The 22,910-nt window shown below is 36.2% G+C and overlaps 6 protein-coding genes across 6 annotated transcripts; all 6 read right to left on the bottom strand.

Moving 5' to 3' along the window:
- LOC140319226 (olfactory receptor 52D1-like) lies at nucleotides 1-930 on the bottom strand. The gene has a single exon (XM_072396821.1). It carries the CDS (start codon nucleotides 928-930, stop codon nucleotides 1-3), a length of 930 nt encoding a protein of 309 aa, XP_072252922.1.
- A 1,718-nt stretch (nucleotides 931-2,648) lies between these two features.
- LOC140319225 (olfactory receptor 4B13-like) lies at nucleotides 2,649-3,581 on the bottom strand. Its single transcript, XM_072396820.1, has one exon. The coding sequence runs from the start codon at nucleotides 3,579-3,581 to the stop codon at nucleotides 2,649-2,651; it is 933 nt and encodes a 310-aa protein (XP_072252921.1).
- A 2,379-nt stretch (nucleotides 3,582-5,960) lies between these two features.
- Nucleotides 5,961-6,893, bottom strand: LOC140319224 (olfactory receptor 4B13-like). Its single transcript, XM_072396819.1, has one exon. It carries the CDS (start codon nucleotides 6,891-6,893, stop codon nucleotides 5,961-5,963), a length of 933 nt encoding a protein of 310 aa, XP_072252920.1.
- A 2,396-nt stretch (nucleotides 6,894-9,289) lies between these two features.
- Nucleotides 9,290-10,222, bottom strand: LOC140319223 (olfactory receptor 4B13-like). The gene has a single exon (XM_072396818.1). It carries the CDS (start codon nucleotides 10,220-10,222, stop codon nucleotides 9,290-9,292), a length of 933 nt encoding a protein of 310 aa, XP_072252919.1.
- Nucleotides 10,223-12,940: 2,718 nt separating this feature from the next.
- Nucleotides 12,941-13,873, bottom strand: LOC140319221 (olfactory receptor 51E1-like). The gene has a single exon (XM_072396817.1). It carries the CDS (start codon nucleotides 13,871-13,873, stop codon nucleotides 12,941-12,943), a length of 933 nt encoding a protein of 310 aa, XP_072252918.1.
- Nucleotides 13,874-19,521: 5,648 nt separating this feature from the next.
- LOC140319220 (olfactory receptor 5AR1-like) lies at nucleotides 19,522-20,478 on the bottom strand. Its single transcript, XM_072396816.1, has one exon. The coding sequence runs from the start codon at nucleotides 20,476-20,478 to the stop codon at nucleotides 19,522-19,524; it is 957 nt and encodes a 318-aa protein (XP_072252917.1).
- Between the last annotated feature and the right edge of the window lie 2,432 nt (nucleotides 20,479-22,910).

Genomic DNA, 22,910 nt, shown 5'->3' with positions numbered 1-22,910 from the left:
TTATTGTCTTCCAACAAAAAATAGACTTAAAATTCTGTTTCGTATTTTGGTCAGCTTAAATCCATAGATGAGTGGATTCATCACCGGAGGAAAGAGCAGAAATTCTATGGCGATGAAGTTTTGAAGGCTTTGAGGTAAATCTTTGGAGCCGAATCTCATGTACATCAAGTCAAAAACTATTACAACCAAAAAAGTGATCAGAGAGATTAAATGAGGCACACACGTCTGCATAAACTTTACCCTGTCATCTTTGGACCTTGCGCATGTCTTAATAAGATGCATGTAAGTCCAAAATATGAAAAAACCATGAGACACATAAATTAATATTGTTGCATATGAAACAATATTATTTGAAATAGTTTCACTGTCTGAGCACGCAAGCTGAACAATTATCCAGTTCACACAAAGTATTCTCTTAATTTTTGACCCACACATCTCTAGTCTGGATGTTAGCAGAATGCTGATGGAGAAAATACAGAAAGGTGTCAGCCAGGAGAAACTCACCAGCTGAGAGAGCCTCCTCTTAGACATGGAGGAGTGGTAGTGCAGTGGATGACAAATAGCCAGATATCTGTCATAGGCCATAACTGCTAGAATGGACAGTTCACAACAAGCAAATGAGTACATGACAAAGGCTTGTATGAGACACCCTTCATATGAGATTTCTTGAGAAAACGACAGCAGATCTAAAAGGAATTTAGGGTAAAAACCTGTGGTGCCATAAAGTGCATTCATGCAAACGCTGCATAATAAAATGTACATAGGTTCATGTAGGTTTTCATCTAGGACAATGATCAAAATGAGAGCGATATTAAAAAACAAAATCACGCAGTAATACAGTAACGTAAAGGAGAAGATGGCTATTCTATAATCCATTGTCTCATTGATCCCTGTGAGAAAGAAGAGTCTTACAGTAGAAACATTATCCATAACCAGAGAGCAAATTTCCAGTATTCAAATCTTCTAATTCTACCTGTACAGTGTTACAGCATGCTGCTGGTTGCTGAGTGGAGGGTTTCTTTCTCCTGTCTGTTCTGACTCTGTTCTCCTTGCATCATCTGTTAATAACTCCTCTGACTATGACAGCTGGGAATTCAGAATGTTTGCACTGATCCTGAATTCCTACCAGAGCATTAAGAGCGATCGGCAACTAATGATTATGTTTAAAACAGTAGTTTTCTTTTCAATGGATTGACTGTTTAGATATTAAATAAGCAAATAATTGCTTACAATCACAATGTTCTCAGTGATTAACCGGGAGTTATCAATTTAAGTAAATAAATATATGACCACTAGAGCAATTTTTCTTTTCTTTTTTTTTCTTTACCTCCATGGCAGTTTTCCACTCGATCAACTGGACCCTACTCCTTAAATTAGATAAATAAACCTCAAGATGAACAACACAATCAATATTAGACTATGTCATTATTTATTTAACAAAAACCAAGCCAAATTGCAGAGGCAGTTTGTGTGGCCACCTCCATATTGATGGAAAACTGAAGCTATAGAGGACTGACAAATCTGCTTTAAATGCTTTTGCATTCTTTTAATTCAAACTAGATTTGCTCTGAGTTGCTGAAGGCTCTGGGCCTTGTGGGGCTGTCTCGGCTGACACCCCTCCTCAGTTTCACGTGGAGGTCTTGTACAATGCATGTGGAGTGGAAGACTGGGGCTGTGGCAAACTGTCCTTACAGTATTTACGATACATTTTTTATTTGTGTTGTGTAACAGTTGAGAGTCAAGAGTCTAAAGACAATGAGTGCTGCATACTTTTGAGGAATATTTCTAATTTCATAGAATCAAAGGCAAAGGTCCAATACAGGATGAGGATACATTTTTTCCCTTCAGTCTTTCTTTTGTTCTTCCTGGGACCACATGAGAGTTTAGCAACGTTTCAAATGACACAACGAGTAAGTTATTGTTTAAATCTGTTGAAATGGGAAGTAAAGACTCTTTGAAAGAGTTTTTCTACGCTTAAAAATTTCTATACCAACAATCACTTTTACATGATGATGTTTTACCATAACAAATCGAAAGACTTACATTTATTTTGATTTCTTGAATATAGAAAATGTGAAATAAAAACAAACAAAGAACTCATACAGAATATGTTATAAGTAGTTCATTGGAATTGGACAGAAACAATAAATTAAGTTTGAGGAAATAAACTGGAGGACATTATTTTTTTCCAGTTTTTATAACATGAAAAAAGATATGACATTATGCATGTTTGCCTTTGTTTGCGCTCTAAGTCAAGTCACAGCAGCTGTGTTGTTTCTATATAACTGCACTAAAGCAAAAAAATAACATGACATTCCTACTCATGCAATCAGTCTCTTGACACTCAGCTATATGGAAAAAGCCATACATGTTGTGATGAGGTACAGACTTATTAACTGCCACACATACTTGGCAGTATATTAGATGTCAATAAAGTATCAGTTGCCAAAGAATACTTTATCTAAACAGCTCTCTTTCAGTTTGCTAGTTTTGTGTTTTTACTACTGTGCAGCTTGGAATAATTAGGCCAACAGGTCACACTATCTATTTATTAGACATTTTCAGCTATAATTATGAGTTTAAAAGTTCTCCCAAGTTATACACTCATATTTTTTTTTTCCTGGTGCAGATTAGCTCATGAGATTAATCTAAAAAACAGAACTTTTGCAGCGTAGAAAACTTAAAACTCTTCTTCTTATTTGAGTCAATGTGAAACCGTAGATGAGGGGATTGATAATTGGTGGAATGAGGATAAATTCTATTGCTATGAAGTTCTGTATATTTTGTGATAACTCCTTGGAGCCAAATCGCATGTATAGCAGGTCAAAAAGCAAAGATCCAACTACAACTAGTAAAGATGATAGATGTGGTAAGCATGTCTGCATGAATTTACGTCTATTTTCTTTGGATGCTTTGCTTGTTTTGACCAGACATACATAAGACCAACAAATAAAAAGAGCATGACTAAAGTAAAAACTGTAATTAAAAGCTGGAATAATAATGCGTGCTATGGAGGGAGAGCAAGCTAGATTAGAAACTAACCAGTTAACACAATAGATTTTTGGTATGTGTGACCCGCATAACCTTGATGTATGTGTTGTTATTGTGCCCATGAACATCAGGTAAAAGGGAACAAGCCAAGCAAAAAACACATAGACAAAAACCCTTTGTTTGGTCATTGCAGAATGGTACGACAGAGGTCGGCAGATAGCCACATATCTGTCATAAGACATTAGAACTAAAAGAGAAAAGTCAGCACAGGCTGAAGAGTGTAACACAAAGCCCTGCAAAAGACATCCAACATAAGAGATCACATGAGTGCTTGTCAGGAGATCATGGAGGAATTTGGGGTAAAAACCTGCTGTCCCATAGAGTGCATTGATACACAGATTGCAGAGAAAGATGTACATGGGTTCATGGAGGTTTTTCTCCACCACAACTGTCACAACAATGGTCACATTTACCAGCCAAATCACACAGTAACACAGTAAAGTGAGTATAAAGAGAGTTACTCTGAACCTTGCTGTCCCACTTAATCCTGACAGAGTAAATCTGGTTATTTCTGAAACATTCTCCATCATAGAAAAAAAATATTTACCCTTTTCTAACACAGACACAATACGAAGTTGCATCTGCACAACCTGGTATCTGAGAGGAACTGGAAGTATCCTGTCCTGCTCTTTCTATCCCTCACAGGGTATGTTACCATGACTTTATAAGCCTTTGTGGCACAAACACTCAATGATGTTGTTTTGCAGGGACCTCAAAACAGCCAATCAGTGGTTTGGGAGTTGCATTGACTAACTTCCTCAAAAAGGTAACTGATTACATTATCTGTAAACTCAGAGTCTATGTCATTTCAGTGTGATTGTTGAGTTTCGTACATTACTAAAGTAAGCTCTAACAAAACAAGATAATAAACTCTTACACATTCAGACACCTGACTAATTCATTTGATATTGTGACTTAATATTGTAATACTAGTAAACATGATTGTTGCCTGCTGGACCTGTAGATGTCAGTGTGCACAGCACTGACTGCAATTTCATGAATCTTGTTTGTAAATTAGAAATTATTCTGATACATTTTCGGTATTAGATCTTTTTTTAGTTTTAGGTTTTTTATTTATATAATTTTATTTATTTTTTGGGGGGGGTGGTCTCTGGAACACTTGGACAGAAGCCATCAATACAAGGACAAGAACAATATAAAGGTTCATATATTGTAGCGTGTTGGGGGAGTATCTGGGGGAGCCTTCCCAGCATGTAATTGTGACACCATGTTTGTGAAGCAAAAGTTGTGCTTTGGTGGTTTCTAAGTTACTTAAAAGTGTTATTCTTTGTGCAGCAGTTAGTGTTGTGCTGTTCTATACCTGTTGTGTTAGATTATTGTTAATTTTATGAAAGCAAATGATCGCACCTAATGATCAAATAAAAGTGTTTATCCTGTCAGTGACCCCCTGGTCTTGTTCTGTGTATGTGAAGGCCTTGTTGTGCAGTTAAAAAGCACTTCCAGGATGAAACGAAACTCCTCATCTCATCGTTGCCAAAGCCCACTCAAGCTCACCACAATATAAAAATAAACACACCAAACAGTGTCCTATTTTACACAGGTGTACATGCAGCTTTCCCCTCTTTTAATAACAAGACAGACAGTTTGTGTAATTTATCATTCTATTTATTTTGCTGGAAGCGAAGAGTCCTTATATAAATGGGGAAAAAAAATAATCAATAAACAAGATAAGCTAAGAGATATTGATGTTTCGTAAATATTGTGTCCTTAAACATATTAAACATGTTCTCAAAGGTTATATGATGACAAATATTAATCTCAGTCCTATATAGTGAGTAAAATACTTAATCAAAACTTAGTTTGAAAGCTGTAAACCCTCAAATGGTTATTGATTAATAAGTCTGGCAAGGTGGCTAGGCTAACAACCAGCTAAATTTAGCTCAATGCAAGCACCTTTTGCCTCAACAAGCAAGATGAAGTTGATACACAACAAAACTTTTAAAATAATGTAACAAAGGAATATACAGGACGAGAACATTTTCATGTTCACATAATTTAAAAGTCCGCGCTACCTTGCACCAAATTGTTAATAAAGGTATAGGGAACAATAGAAAAAAAAGTGTTGCTCTAAGGCTGTACCTGCCTTAACGATAGGTTATAAAATTTGTATATGCATTAAGGAATAGGTCTCATGTGACAGTGTCTTAGTAGGACAGAAATGTCCATCCAAAATCAAGTGTCCCATGCTGCTGGAAAAAGGTATGCCGTTTAAATACAAGTAGCCTATGGAATGACAGCATCAGCTGGGAGAGCCACTTTAAAGTTTTTTGTCAGTTTAAATTCATTTAAAAAGAAAAGAAACCATGCTCATGTGTAGACATCGATTATCAATTAGTTTTACCACAATATCATCCAAGTTAAACACATTGTTTGGTCAGAAATTTAGAGTTTACAATTTCACTGCATGTCAAGATTTGATTGTGTCGTGTTAGTTGGTGGACAGACGCTCATTTCTGTACATTATGCATGTTTGCCTTTGTTTGCGCTCTAAGTCAAGTCACAGCAGCTGTGTTGTTTCTATATAACTGCACTAAAGCAAAAAAATAACATGACATTCCTACTCATGCAATCAGTCTCTTGACACTCAGCTATATGGAAAAAGCCATACATGTTGTGATGAGGTACAGACTTATTAACTGCCACACATACTTGGCAGTATATTAGATGTCAATAAAGTATCAGTTACCAAAGAATGCTTTATCTAAACAGCTCTCTTTCAGTTTGCTAGTTTTGTGTTTTTACTACTGTGCAGCTTGGAATAATTAGGCCAACAGGTCACACTATCTATTTATTAGACATTTTCAGCTATAATTATGAGTTTAAAAGTTCTCCCAAGTTATACACTCATATTTTTTTTTTCCTGGTGCAGATTAGCTCATGAGATTAATCTAAAAAACAGAACTTTTGCAGCGTAGAAAACTTAAAACTCTTCTTCTTATTTGAGTCAATGTGAAACCGTAGATGAGGGGATTGATAATTGGTGGAATGAGGATAAATTCTATTGCTATGAAGTTCTGTATATTTTGTGATAACTCCTTGGAGCCAAATCGCATGTATAGCAGGTCAAAAAGCAAAGATCCAACTACAACTAGTAAAGATGATAGATGTGGTAAGCATGTCTGCATGAATTTACGTCTATTTTCTTTGGATGCTTTGCTTGTTTTGACCAGACATACATAAGACCAACAAATAAAAAGAGCATGACTAAAGTAAAAACTGTAATTAAAAGCTGGAATAATAATGCGTGCTATGGAGGGAGAGCAAGCTAGATTAGAAACTAACCAGTTAACACAATAGATTTTTGGTATGTGTGACCCACATAACCTTGATGTATGTGTTGTTATTGTGCCCATGAACATCAGGTAAAAGGGAACAAGCCAAGCAAAAAACACATAGACAAAAACCCTTTGTTTGGTCATTGCAGAATGGTACGACAGAGGTCGGCAGATAGCCACATATCTGTCATAAGACATTAGAACTAAAAGAGAAAAGTCAGCACAGGCTGAAGAGTGTAACACAAAGCCCTGCAAAAGACATCCAACATAAGAGATCACATGAGTGCTTGTCAGGAGATCATGGAGGAATTTGGGGTAAAAACCTGCTGTCCCATAGAGTGCATTGATACACAGATTGCAGAGAAAGATGTACATGGGTTCATGGAGGTTTTTCTCCACCACAACTGTCACAACAATGGTCACATTTACCAGCCAAATCACACAGTAACACAGTAAAGTGAGTATAAAGAGAGTTACTCTGAACCTTGCTGTCCCACTTAACCCTGACAGAGTAAATCTGGTTATTTCTGAAACATTCTCCATCATAGAAAAAAAATATTTACCCTTTTCTAACACAGACACAATACGAAGTTGCATCTGCACAACCTGGTATCTGAGAGGAACTGGAAGTATCCTGTCCTGCTCTTTCTATCCCTCACAGGGTATGTTACCATGACTTTATAAGCCTTTGTGGCACAAACACTCAATGATGTTGTTTTGCAGGGACCTCAAAACAGCCAATCAGTGGTTTGGGAGTTGCATTGACTAACTTCCTCAAAAAGGTAACTGATTACATTATCTGTAAACTCAGAGTCTATGTCATTTCAGTGTGATTGTTGAGTTTCGTACATTACTAAAGTAAGCTCTAACAAAACAAGATAATAAACTCTTACACATTCAGACACCTGACTAATTCATTTGATATTGTGACTTAATATTGTAATACTAGTAAACATGATTGTTGCCTGCTGGACCTGTAGATGTCAGTGTGCACAGCACTGACTGCAATTTCATGAATCTTGTTTGTAAATTAGAAATTATTCTGATACATTTTCAGTATTAGATCTTTTTTCAGTTTTAGGTTTTTTATTTATATAATTTTATTTTTTTTTTGGGGGGGGGGGGGGGGGGGGGGGGGGGTTGGTCTCTGGAACACTTGGACAGAAGCCATCAATACAAGGACAAGAACAATATAAAGGTTCATATATTGTAGCGTGTTGGGGGAGTATCTGGGGGAGCCTTCCCAGCATGTAATTGTGACACCATGTTTGTGAAGCAAAAGTTGTGCTTTGGTGGTTTCTAAGTTACTTAAAAGTGTTATTCTTTGTGCAGCAGTTAGTGTTGTGCTGTTCTATACCTGTTGTGTTAGATTATTGTTAATTTTATGAAAGCAAATGATCGCACCTAATGATCAAATAAAAGTGTTTATCCTGTCAGTGACCCCCTGGTCTTGTTCTGTGTATGTGAAGGCCTTGTTGTGCAGTTAAAAAGCACTTCCAGGATGAAACGAAACTCCTCATCTCATCGTTGCCAAAGCCCACTCAAGCTCACCACAATATAAAAATAAACACACCAAACAGTGTCCTATTTTACACAAGTGTACATGCAGCTTTCCCCTCTTTTAATAACAAGACAGACAGTTTGTGTAATTTATCATTCTATTTATTTTGCTGGAAGCGAAGAGTCCTTATATAAATGGGGAAAAAATAATCAATAAACAAGATAAGCTAAGAGATATTGATGTTTCGTAAATATTGTGTCCTTAAACATATTAAACATGTTCTCAAAGGTTATATGATGACAAATATTAATCTCAGTCCTATATAGTGAGTAAAATACTTAATCAAAACTTAGTTTGAAAGCTGTAAACCCTCAAATGGTTATTGATTAATAAGTCTGGCAAGGTGGCTAGGCTAACAACCAGCTAAATTTAGCTCAATGCAAGCACCTTTTGCCTCAACAAGCAAGATGAAGTTGATACACAACAAAACTTTTAAAATAATGTAACAAAGGAATATACAGGACGAGAACATTTTCATGTTCACATAATTTAAAAGTCCGCGCTATCTTGCACCAAATTGTTAAAGAGGTATAGGGAACAATAGAAAAAAAAGTGTTGCTCTAAGGCTGTACCTGCCTTAACGATAGGTTATAAAATTTGTATATGCATTAAGGAATAGGTCTCATGTGACAGTGTCTTAGTAGGACAGAAATGTCCATCCAAAATCAAGTGTCCCATGCTGCTGGAAAAAGGTATGCCGTTTAAATACAAGTAGCCTATGGAATGACAGCATCAGCTGGGAGAGCCACTTTAAAGTTTTTTGTCAGTTTAAATTCATTTAAAAATAAAAGAAACCAAGCTCATGTGTAGACATCGATTATCAATTAGTTTTACCACAATATCATCCAAGTTAAACACATTGTTTGGTCAGAAATTTAGAGTTTACAATTTCACTGCATGTCAAGATTTGATTGTGTCGTGTTAGTTGGTGGACAGACGCTCATTTCTGTACATTATGCATGTTTGCCTTTGTTTGCGCTCTAAGTCAAGTCACAGCAGCTGTGTTGTTTCTATATAACTGCACTAAAGCAAAAAAATAACATGACATTCCTACTCATGCAATCAGTCTCTTGACACTCAGCTATATGGAAAAAGCCATACATGTTGTGATGAGGTACAGACTTATTAACTGCCACACATACTTGGCAGTATATTAGATGTCAATAAAGTATCAGTTGCCAAAGAATACTTTATCTAAACAGCTCTCTTTCAGTTTGCTAGTTTTGTGTTTTTACTACTGTGCAGCTTGGAATAATTAGGCCAACAGGTCACACTATCTATTTATTAGACATTTTCAGCTATAATTATGAGTTTAAAAGTTCTCCCAAGTTATACACTCATATTTTTTTTTTCCTGGTGCAGATTAGCTCATGAGATTAATCTAAAAAACCGAACTTTTGCAGCGTAGAAAACTTAAAACTCTTCTTCTTATTTGAGTCAATGTGAAACCGTAGATGAGGGGATTGATAATTGGTGGAATGAGGATAAATTCTATTGCTATGAAGTTCTGTATATTTTGTGATAACTCCTTGGAGCCAAATCGCATGTATAGCAGGTCAAAAAGCAAAGATCCAACTACAACTAGTAAAGATGATAGATGTGGTAAGCATGTCTGCATGAATTTACGTCTATTTTCTTTGGATGCTTTGCTTGTTTTGACCAGACATACATAAGACCAACAAATAAAAAGAGCATGACTAAAGTAAAAACTGTAATTAAAAGCTGGAATAATAATGCGTGCTATGGAGGGAGAGCAAGCTAGATTAGAAACTAACCAGTTAACACAATAGATTTTTGGTATGTGTGACCCGCATAACCTTGATGTATGTGTTGTTATTGTGCCCATGAACATCAGGTAAAAGGGAACAAGCCAAGCAAAAAACACATAGACAAAAACCCTTTGTTTGGTCATTGCAGAATGGTACGACAGAGGTCGGCAGATAGCCACATATCTGTCATAAGACATTAGAACTAAAAGAGAAAAGTCAGCACAGGCTGAAGAGTGTAACACAAAGCCCTGCAAAAGACATCCAACATAAGAGATCACATGAGTGCTTGTCAGGAGATCATGGAGGAATTTGGGGTAAAAACCTGCTGTCCCATAGAGTGCATTGATACACAGATTGCAGAGAAAGATGTACATGGGTTCATGGAGGTTTTTCTCCACCACAACTGTCACAACAATGGTCACATTTACCAGCCAAATCACACAGTAACACAGTAAAGTGAGTATAAAGAGAGTTACTCTGAACCTTGCTGTCCCACTTAATCCTGACAGAGTAAACCTGGTTATTTCTGAAACATTCTCCATCATAGAAAAAAAATATTTACCCTTTTCTAACACAGACACAATACGAAGTTGCATCTGCACAACCTGGTATCTGAGAGGAACTGGAAGTATCCTGTCCTGCTCTTTCTATCCCTCACAGGGTATGTTACCATGACTTTATAAGCCTTTGTGGCACAAACACTCAATGATGTTGTTTTGCAGGGACCTCAAAACAGCCAATCAGTGGTTTGGGAGCTGCATTGACTAACTTCCTCAAAAAGGTAACTGATTACATTATCTGTAAACTCAGAGTCTATGTCATTTCAGTGTAGTTATCAAACAAATAATAATATATATTATCAACAAAACTAACTTTAAAACTTTGACTCTGACGATGGCACAGTTGTGTCAAAAGTGTTAGTTTGCACTATCAAACTATTACACCATTAAACTGTATTAGAATCAGTGAGCTCCTGCCTTCTTTTATCAGAGATAACCTGTTATGGACACACAGGTGAGTCAAATAACAGTTACAGTTTGACCAAGCCATTTAATTGGACCTCCAGGGCAGTTTTGGTTGAGACAAGATATGGTCAAAATTTCAGACAGTCAACTTGTACAGTGGTAAGGGCTTAACTTGGCTGTTTAATTGGACCAGAATCCACGTCCCAGTGTGCATGCACAGGAGCAAAATTATGTCATTATGTACTCTCTCTTTTGTCCTCGAAGTACAGAGAAACATCACACTGAGTGTTATCATATTTACAATTCCTGAACAAACTGCCGACTTCATGATTCAGAACTATTTATTGTAAAAAATAAAGAAGAATTACAGAGTAACTACCCCTTGTAATGTTTCACTTTTCCTATTGCTCAATCATTTCCAAATAATTTGGCCAGATGGTTCTTAAGTAACTTATTTTTATGTACTTCACTCAAAAAAATAACTTGTTCCCGGAACGTAATAAAATCATGGAAACAATTGTAACCTAAATCAAATTCTTTAATTTAGCGAGAAACAATTTTGTTGAGAAAACAAAATGTAAATATGCCGGGTCAACATGATGTATTTTTTGTGTTACTGTTACTTAATTACCAGGTCAACTAGATTTGTAAAGGTAAATGTAACATACTAACATAATTTCCTTGGGCCATTTAAACTTGTATGATATGATTAAGAGTTACTTAATTTAATAGGGTAGTTACAACTACTTTTTAGAATAGTACGGTACATCAATTAATTGTACTGAGCCAACAAAACAAAGTTAGATTTAAGTGGTTTACCTTTATCATGTGAAAATTAACATAATAGTAATTATTCAGAAAATAAATCCTTTTTAACATTTACATATTCAGCAATTTAAACATAAATGTCAACCTATATGCCCCCAGCAGGTGTCAAGTTTGGAATAGAAAAACACAAAGCAAATTGGATTTGTTGGAATCACTTTACCAGAAAAGGCAAAACTGACTTTCTGTTGCTCTGAAAATACAACAACCTTAAAACTTCAGTCTCCAACAGTCTGTGCATTATGTCATATCTGTAAAAAAATAAAAAATAAACAGATAGACAAGCAAAAATTGTAACAGCTGAGTTCGGAAATTGGAGTCCACTGTCGAGCCTGCCCCCAGTTAACATCTAATATGCAACATCAACATATAAAATGTATTCATGTCAGTAAAACAAATCTACAGAAACAGAACATTTCTGGATTCTCGGATTCTGCTCGGTAGCCATTAAAGCTCAAGTGGCTTTTGAGAAATCAGTCTGCAAAATACATTCCTATACACATAGACATAACCATTTAACAAACGGTGTCTATATTTAGATATTTCTTCTCAGAATGATGATTCCTCTTTGCCAGCCAGAGCCAGGGAGCTTTGACAATGGTCTTCAACTGAGAGGAGCACTACTAATTAGGAATGTACACATTACTGCCACCGACTGCTCTGGACTTGTAAGCAGAATTGATTTGCACTCTTAACCCATTACAATTAGGTTGTTTTAACATAAATGATTCTAGTAAATATATAATTGTTGCATTTTATGCTAAACCACAAAGCATAATTTTATATAATAGAAGCTACATGCTAGACTTAGGATAAGGTAACAGATACCCAGTTTGCTTTTTTGGAGAGTAGTCTGAGACTGGGAATTCTTCAGAAAACACTTCTGAACATTGTATATTGTTATTGGATTGTTCCTCATTAATTTCTCTTTTCTTCTTTTTTTTTCAGTGATGGTGCAAACAAGCCACTGTAAAGTGTTACATATGTTTTTTTTTTACATTTTGTATCTACATTGTATAACCTTCCTATGAGATTTAGAATTTCTTATATATTTTTTCTGAAAATCAAGTCTCGGGCCACACTATTCCCAAAGCCAGTTTATCTTTAACCCCTTGTATGTTGTGATGGCTTTGTTTGGTCTGACTTTCTTTAAGGCTCATTTTGAGATACTTCTCTTAGAATTCTTTATTTTAAATATTTCAATATAAGTAAGAACAATACATCTTCTTTCTATTAAAATTTCAATATAACTTTAAAAAGGAGATCGTAACTGTAGTGAAAAATAACAGTAATCATAGTTTAAGGAAGTGTTTCAAGTGGGAAATAACAGCAATGGTGTTGCTGGGAAACTTCAACCATTATGCCATAGTATTGGTTTGCACAGAAATCCATTTAAAGATGGTAAAGAGTAGTTGCCTAAAGTAATATTTCAGTGTATTTAGACTCGTACAGATATCTTGCTATTGTCATAAATTAACGTGTTTTAAAACATAGTAACAAGCCAAATATATGTCTTCTAATGTCTGGTAACTTAAGGCCATAGACAAGAGGATTCAGAACTGGAGGAATGAGAACAAACTCCAGAGATAATATTACAGCCAAAACTGGGTTTGTCTCTTCCAGATTATTCCGATTCAAAGCAATATCACAAAACCCTGTGATGGAATAAATCACAAAGGAAACTATATGTGGCAGACAGCTCTGTAGCACCTTACCCCTGAACTTTGCAGATTTTTTCCAGCAAACGAGTAGAATTCGTAAATAGGTATAAAGGACATATAAAAAAGGTAAGAAAACTGTAACTATGGTCAAAAGCATTCCTAAAATATTGTTAAGCGCAGTGTTAATACAGGATAATTTATATACATTCCAGTTCGTACAAAACACTCTTTGTATCTCATTACCACACAAAGGGAGCTTGGCAGACAGGGAGACTAATGCTGTAATGGACATAGCTGGAAAAATCCAAGCCGATGTTGACAACAAAATCACAGTTTTGAAAGTTATCTTTCTGTGATAGTGTAGAGGATGGCAAACAGCAATGTATCTATCATGAGCCATAATGCTGAGAATGGCCAGTTCATTGGAGGCATATGTGTAAATAACATAAATCTGAGTGAAACAAGCAGGATGTGACATCAAATGAGCATCAGACAGTAGGTCCATGAGAAATCTGGGGAAGAAACCTGTGGAGCCATATAGAGAGTTGGCAGATAACAAAGCAATAAAAATATACATAGGAGTATGCAGTATTTTGTATTGTGATATAACTAATATCATGAGAAGATTAGCAGAGACAATAAAGCTGTACAGCTGTATGCAAAAAGCAAAGGCCACAAAGCGGTAGTGTCGCAGGTTCACAAACATAGTCAAGTTAAAGTAAAAAGGGTGAGTGCTGTTTTCCATTCCACGTAGCATGATTAATAACTCAAATGTGTTATTTTTTGTTAGACAAACCCTTATTCCTTTCTTGAGAGATATATGGTCTGGTCTGATAAAACCTGTGAAAATCAACATGTAAACAGATTTGTAACAAAATTCCAACCAACTTCACATATTTCCACTGAAAGATGTCAGATATCAGTCTTTTTAAATCCGTATTTTTTATTACTGTAGCCTACCTAATAAACAGGTTTCAATCCATCTGTCCTACTTTCAGTTTAAACTCGTGGACATATCTGTAGACACAAGTGAAGATAAAGGAGAGAATAAAGAGCCTTTAAGGTTGCCTGGCTTCATACGTCATCGTACCTTTCTCTGCTCTGGAGAATTCTGACACCAACATTCATTTTCATATGATAATGCAAAATTCCCATGACAAGGCTCACACAAGTCCTTACATAATTACAGTGAAAATACTAGTTTTACATTATTAGGTCTGTGTAATTTTGCCAATTAAAAACAAGAAGATAACGCACAGTGGCATGCAACAGTTTTAGTGCCTTCACCCAGTCTCGAAATTTTGTGTCTTTCATTTGAGTACTTTCTGTGTAAACCTCTGTAACGTCTTAGCTCTGCTGTCTTTGGGGCCTGGTACATCAAGCCGAACGTCTGTGAATGTCTGTCTCTCCTGTCTTTTCTGTGTTGTACTCACCATTGACTTGTTGGAACCGACTGACGCCTCTCTACATGTTGAAAACATTTAGAGTCCATCAGTGGGAGAGGTCACTCTGATTAGCTTTTCCCACAGGGAATGAACTCTGTTGTTCATTAGTATGATGTTAGTTGTATCATTTTTCAAAGCATAATGTCTGAATGCTTAATAAAAGCATGCGTGAACAATTCCGTATCGTGTGTTAGTTTTAATTGAAATGCAGGTTCACTCTCGATGTTTAAAGAACTTACATATCTACAACTATGTTGGAAATTAAAAACTGAAGTTTTTTATTCCATTGAATAGTATATAAGCTCCTGCACCATTGTACACTGCAAAGTTATGTCTTGTAGTGCAGGCGTACATTGTACATTTGAATTGAAGTGTGTTTAAGTGCAATTTGTTTTTCTGGTGCCACAGGTTTTTAATGTTGGCTTTATGTATCAGAGCCCTTTGTTAAGAATAGAGTTTGGCTTAAAGTTCGAACAGAGTGATATTTCAAATTAGGTTTAATATTAAAAGAAAATTTGCAGTTTTATGATCTAAGATGCTTTGGATGTCAGGTCTCCATTTTTACGGCTCTATACTAGGCTTGGAGAAAGTTGTTCGGGAAGAAGAAGAAAAAACATCTCAAGCACAGTGGGTAAACTTTTGCTGACTCAGCCCAGTTTGGGAAGGAGAGGGGCATTTCAGTGGATTGGCTATGGTATACCAAAGTATTTTACATGTCCATGGCATGGATAACTTCACCTGGCCAAAAGTCATTTAACTTTTGCCCATCAATAAAGCAGGGCTCAGGTTGTGCTTGGTCTAGGTGGAGTACTGCTGACCTGAACTGAGTATATTGTCAGTCACACTGAAAGCACAACTCAGCTTCCCTGATACACTTACTATGTTAACACAGTGTTACCTGGATATAACTCTGGTAAGTTTATTCTACGTGTTCTCATGGCAGTGCATGTAGACAGCATGCTACTTCATAATAATGATGATAATAACAAGACTTGGCATGGTTGTACCATGTTATTTCTTGAGACTAGACTGACACAACTAAGACTATAGAAGTTGACTTGAGTTATCGATAAAAATAGTCCAAGCAGATGAAAACAATCTGTACCAATTAATATCTTATTATCTCACAGAAACTTTGTCTAAGATGCTTCAGTCCTTTGAACATAGAAAGGGCCATTTTGTTTAAAGCACAAAAGCACGACCAAACAGGGACACAGGATGTACTTTTGATGGTATTACACAGTTCAGCAGAATGAGAATCCACTTATGGGTAAAGATGCCAGACACGTTATTATCCATTATTTTTATGTATGTGTGGTCACCATTACATATATAATGCATTATGTTCTGACTATATTAGCATTCTGAAGTTGTAGTTTCTGGTGGTGTTGTATGACATATGTAATACATGTGATTCTGTTGTAGTTATCAATGAGCTCAATAAGAGTAGTAAGAAAAAGATTAATTATAAAGCTAAAAAATAAAAAAAATAATTCTACTAACTTACTTTGAGAAATAAGACAGAGGTCACTGGTGAAAGAGCTTGTTTATGTGGTTAACAATTAATTGTTCTCAGAGGACAATTAACTTCTGGACCTTTTGAGCACCTCCACCATAGTTACTGAATGCAACACTTGAGAAACAAGAACAAAAGCAGACTCTCTAAGGTATTCCATATAAAAGTTAACTTGCAACTTTTGGTGTTGCAAGTTAAAGAAAGTGCAACACAATTGTCTGGTTAATTCTTATTGTTGATGTTTTCTTAATAACTCTCAGTCGAATTATGCAAAGTGTGAAAGTGTTATGTTTTGCAAGCCATCCCACGAGGCCAGCATACACTGACCGCTGGATCATAATTAGCTGGCTGTAGACAGAACCTCCCCCTGAGACCTGCTGTTTTCCACTGAGGTCACTTCAGGGATGTCACAGTAAACGTGTGCAAGCTGGTCTGGAGAGTTGAAGTTACATCCCCTTTATTTCATCATAGGGACTCTAAACCTGTGAGGTGTCACCTATACAGAAAGACAAACAAATCAAACATCTTTCACCATATTAAGAATGTTTTTATTGTAACTTATCATTTCACAGAATGACCTAAAAACTAAATGTCTTGTAAGAGAACACCGCAAAATAACAAACAAGTTTTGCTACCACCTCCACCACAAAAGGGGCTTTGTGTTAAATTCAGTGTCATAGACAATCTAGCTGAATTTTATAGTCATACCTGAAAGCTGCTCAATACAACCAATGTCCTGCTTGTAACTGAGAAGTTCCACGGCAACAAGGGTCACCTTTTAAATCAAATTTAACCTTCTGGTGTGATCACAAGCCAAATAAGCCATGTAAGAAATAGTTAGATTTAATTCCACACTTTCCCACATTGGTTCTGTGTGAGACATAAACCTTTTCAGTGCTTTGATATTGCTGAAAAATCTGTACAATGTCATGCATCCACCCATTTACAATAGCTACTTAATCCAATTCGGGGTCACTGGAGGGGCAGGAGCCTATCACAGTTGTCATTGGGCGAGAGGCGGGGTACATCCTGGACAGGTTGCCAGTCCATCACAGGGCCACAAAGAGACAAACAACCATGCACACTCTCACTCATTCCTTGGGTCAATTTAGAACCACCAATTAACCTAACATGCATGTTTTTGATGGTGAGAGCCCAGGTATACATGGGGAGAATGTCCAGGCTCCATAAAGAAAGGCCCAAAGACCTCCTACTATGAAGTGATGTTGCTAACCAGCACACCACTGTGCAGTCCCCATGTAAATGTGGACTCCTGGTTCATACTCCTGGTGAGGTGCCAAGAGGAAGAGATGGAAGGTTGTAAAGACTTTAATTCTGATGAATGAAAGTCATTAAAGTAGAAATATTAAGAGATGGAGAAAATGAGAATGGCCCACAATTAAATAAAAGGTGCACATACAGAGGATTAGAAAGGTTCTCCAACCGAAGAAGAACACTGTGGAGGAAGAGACCTTCGACAAGGAAGAGCAATCCATCCGGGCCGAGATGGAGTAAAACAGAACCAAACGATGATGCAACCACCACCACTATGTTTCACAGATGTGACAAGTTGGCAGGAAAGCACTGATTTCATTTTCCCAAATATAATGCTTACTGTTTGAAGCAAAAAGTTCTGTTTTTGTTTCATCCATCCATAAGACATTGTTTCAGCAGTCTTCGTTTTACCATGTGACCCCTGCTATGCCACTATTGTTGCTCACTGCTGACTTGATGGGGGAACTCGTGAACATTAGTTGATATGTGACATGCAATTATGTGCTTAGAAGTTGCCCTGGGTTAATTTGTGACCTCACAGACTATTTTGTCATCTTGATTTTACGGTGAACATTCTTGGTGTACAATTCATGTAGAGAGTAACAATTGTCTTGGATTTGTTGAAAGATCAGATAGATCGCTGTTATTTGGAAAATAAAAAGGGGCAACCTCTCACAACTGATAGTTACTCCTTTGACTAAAAACACTTGACTTTAACATCATCCTTAAATGCTTAATCCTTAATCCTTATCCTTAAGCTTTAATCTTAAAGAAGATTTTGTTAAAACTTGTGGTGCATTTGGGAGATCTGTTTATGGTAGTGTTGAATTATTGTATAATATTTTGTCCACCAAGTGCACTGGTTGTCAAGTGTTTATTAAATGATGACTGCATGTGATTCTAGTAGATTTTTTTTTTTTGTAAACCATACCAGACAAATGCAGTGACATAAATGTGCCCATGTAGAGTTTGAGGGAAATTTGTTCCTACATAAACATGATTATTTAAACTGGTTATTTGTCTTTTTTACATTCATTCTAATTCAAACAGTGTGACACTGTGGTTTATAGAAAAGTGGAGAAAACAGTTTTTATTTCAGAATATTTCAAATTACAGACAGTAGTACAGAAGTATTTTGGCAGAACAATGTGTGGAAGTGACTCAAATTAAAGACGAGTGCTCGAATTTGTGTTGATGGACTGACATCCAGTTTCATCCCTTTTAGTCAACCATGGTGCTTGGTAACACAAAGTAAGAAACTGTCTCATGCACTGGTAGCACACAGAACTGATTTAATCATGAAAAGAAAAATATATTCATTGCCAGCTTTAATTCATTGTACGCTGTATACATATAGCATAGACATAGACAGTAGTTTCACTCATTGGTTTGTGGACAGCAATTTTGAGACCTCTTGTTTATCATTTTATGTATAGTTATCTTTTAGATAGTATGAGAGCTGACTGCATCTGACTGATAATCTCCAGAAAACATGCTCCTTAAATCTAATCTGACATAAGAAATATGTGAAATTCTTTTTTTTTTATTGATCGCCCCCTTCTGAATGCAAGATTATAGCACTGCATTTACTGCAGGTTTTAGTCTAATCTTTTTTATTGTCTATGCATGCTTCTTAAGGTTGAAATGTGGAAAGGTTTGAGTACTTAATCATCTTCAAAAAGACCTTTCAACTACATGAAATATATTTTGTTTCTGATTTAACGTAAGGGAACCCACTACATCTTTATCTCAGCCTTATTCATCTGTAGTCCATAATGAAGCTAAATATTTTTTTCTTGGACTTCAAACCCCTTAAATGATAGTTATTTGTTAAGTAATGGTTAAAGTAAAACAAACAAACACATGATTTGTGAAAAACATATATGTACGTTGTTTCTTTTAACTGAAAATTAGGGAACCGATATAAAAATATGCAGCAAAATTTAAAACATGTTAAAACTGACATTTTTTGCGTTTCCAGTAAGAGTTTTTCTATGGGATGACCTGTAATTGATAAACATATATATAGAGATATATATATTAGTTTAAATTGTTAAACATACATTCAGATGAAATCAATTCTAATTAATTCTGGCTGTCTTCATATTCCACTACATGCTACCACCTCCGCCTTAGAATAAAGCCATATCTGAGTATTTACTTGTTTCGAACATTGCTTTGTAGTTTTAGTCTTTGATATGCCGTCACAATTAAATGGATCATTCTGTTTCGAATTTTAGTCAAGATCACTCCATAAATGATGGGGTTTAGAACAGGTGGAATAAGGAGAAATTGCACACCCATAAAGTTCTTTAAATTCTCTGGAACAGATGCCGATCCGTACCTTGAGTACATATGATCAAAAAGCAAAGTAGTGGTGACATTAAGCAAACAGAATAAATGTGGCATACATGTCTGTATAAACTTTCTCCTGCCTTCTTTGGATTTCAAAGCTGACTTTACAAGCTGCACATATGAAAAACCAATGCAGAGAGCAACAGCAAAATAAAAAGAGATAAGAACCAGTCCAACTATGTCATTCGATTTTGTTGAACCACAAGCAAGTTTAACAACTGACCAGTTTTCGCAGTAAAGTTTGTGTATGTGGGAGCCACATAATTTAAGTGATGATGTCAGGCTGACAACAGTAGCCTCACAGCACAGAGGAACAAACCAGGCCAAACAAACTAACACAGCAGTCTTTTGTAAAGACATTACAGAGTGATATTCCAGTGGTCTGCAGATTGCCACATACCTGTCATAGGCCATGAGTGCTAAAACTGCGTAGTCGAGCATTGCATAGGAATATATGACATAGATTTGCAAAAGACATTGTTCATATGATATAACGCGTCTGTCAGACAGGAGATCAGAGACAAATCTAGGATAAAAGGCTGCAGTCCCATAAAGCCCACTGATGCACAGGTTACACAGAATGATGCACATAGGGTCATGTAAGTTTTTATGTAGTATTATGGTTAAAATAAGAGACACATTTACCATCAAAATTAGACAATAACATAGTAAAGTAAAAAAGCTAATTATAACTCTATAGTTGGCTATTGAATTGAAGCCAGACAGTGAAAAGTGAACTACACCTGGTGTATTATTCATTTGGCTGTCTTGTCATCGAACAGCAAAAACACAAGCATCACTAACACATATGTTGGCCAATATATCAAATGTGCACTTGCTTCAGGGAGTCAAACATTTAATGCTGAATCTAGGAGGAACCTCCCTCTTACCTCTGGTGGTGGGCCATTGGCTTGCAGTTTAAAGATTAAAAAAAAAGAGAAACAAACAAACAAATAAAAGAAAAAGAAATTGATAAGCAAAAGAAACAGAAAGAAGGAAAGAAGCAAACAAACGAAGAAACAAACAACTACGTACTAACAGAGGAAGAAAAAAGAATCAAAGAAACTGAAACAGAAAAACAAACAGGTCACAAAAAATGTATATTCAAAACTTTTGTTAATTCAAAATAAAAGTTTTGACTCAATGTTTGTTGTTGGACAAAGGGGAAAATTACCATATTATGCCATGTACAGATTCTTATACACCAAATCGACATGACAAACTTGTGGCTAAGACCCCTGCTGCGTCTTCACATGTCACCAGAAATATAATATATATATTATATATATATATTATATTTCTCGCTTTTTGCCCAAACTTGTTTAATTGCAACAGTGTCTGATATGGTTTCTCAGCTACCAGGCGCTTAAGAGCAGTTTAAAGCCCAGGAATGTGTATAACAAAGGTTGGTATGCTTCAAAATGAGTCAGAAGCACATTGTTTTTTTTAGGGTTTACAGATTTCTCTTGTGTTGCTTTAAAGTTAACATATTTTTTAAGCAACAGTGGAGATCATACAATGATTGAAACAGACAGCCAGAAAGGTTCTACAAGTTAGAAATGTTCAGCACTGTATGCCCCAACCCAAATGTTTTGGGGTATCTCTGTCTCAATACCAGGGCTATTTTTGGTGTAAAGTATCTCCTCCTGAACTTTGTTTAGCTTCTGGTTCCTCTTGTGGAGATGGGTTAGGGGTTAGGCTTAGGGTTAGAGGAAAGGACCCTTTAAAAGATCTTAATTCCTTTGCTGATTATTTTGGTTGGAACTTGTGATCGGTCAGGTTTTTCAGAAAATACTTTTCATATTTCTAGAAAACTAAAGTATGTGCAAACGGTACCAGTTTTCAGCCAATGAGTTTATGTCTAAAACCAGCCCACTTCCCTTTGGTGTGTAGGAAATTATCAACAGTTGGACCGTTCATACTTTTCTATAGTTTTAATTAGTAAAACATCATTACTATTTATTCTCAGTGGGAACAGTCTGCAGCTTTCTTTGTTGCTGTTTTATTGTCAGTGGACATGAGGATTTTCTCTACTTTTCCCTACAAACACAAAAACATGAAGCATTTAAGTTCCCATGAACCTGAGAGTTTCCTCCTGTTCTGTGTTGAGAAGCTTCTCTCGCTGACAACTTGAGCTAGTTATTGAACTATTAATTTACCAACTTTAACCAGTTAATTTCAACATTTCACTTGCAGAGCAGAACACTGAATTTATCTACTTGAAATTTAACCATGAAACTGATTGTGTTCAATTATTTTGATAGACTTCAGTCCTTTGAATCTACAATGTAAACGTTAAATGTTATATCTGTGCACCTTGTGTGCTTTATATTATCTAAACTGATATCCTCCCATCCTCTCAGATTTCTCATGAAGAACTTTGGGGTCATCATTATTCTCAGTAGTAACTGGGTTGTTTGCTGCTCACAGGCTGCGACAGCATTTGATGAAGGGGTGTTATCTATTATACAGAGTTCATGTTTTAAACACTTCAAGATCTTGTTTAATCTTTGCTCTTCAAATGACATTTGAAGATAATTCTGTGACCAAAGATCTGACCTTAGCCATAGGATGACATTCCATAATTATCAGACTCATCATCCACGCTTTCCTTACAGCCAATTCTGGTGGTGTTTGACCCTTTAAAAAGTATATCACACTTTCAGCTGCATTACCCTCCAACACTTTTTACTTTTTTGCCCCTCCCTGCATCTTTACCTGTCCAATGTATCCTTTTAAAAACTATAAAATATCTGTACAACAAGGGACGAATTAAAAACAATTTTTGAAGCTTTCGACTCCACATGTTCTTATCTTGTTGGGAGGGGGGGATTACTCCAGCTGGCTGGTAGCATTCAATCACAAGTGTAAAAATCCAAATGCCTACGTGGCAAGCAGATTAAGAAGCACGCTGAAAGTCAAAGTGGTGTGTTCACATCCAGTCTTTTCTGGCTGAAGACCACCAACAGACAACAAGCTTGCAACTTGTACAGTGATAAAGCCCAACAGTTTCCAGTAACATCAGTGTCTGGGTTATCCGCCACGCTTACAGTTTTTTGTCCTTGTGATTATTTCAGTTTGAGACCTTTATTTTTCTGAATGAAATACTGGCCCATAAAAAACAATGCTATCCACAGTAAACCAAGAAAACATGAGTAGTTTCCTGCAGGTCTCTTCAAGTTCTGCCACGT

The sequence above is a fragment of the Leuresthes tenuis genome, unplaced genomic scaffold, assembly GCF_036924035.1.
Source record: "Leuresthes tenuis unplaced genomic scaffold, fLeuTen1.0.hap1 SCAF_12, whole genome shotgun sequence".
Classification (NCBI taxonomy): Eukaryota; Metazoa; Chordata; class Actinopteri; order Atheriniformes; family Atherinopsidae; genus Leuresthes; species Leuresthes tenuis.
The sequence above is the reverse complement of the archived record's forward strand: the minus strand, read 5'-3'. Positions and strand labels throughout refer to the sequence as shown.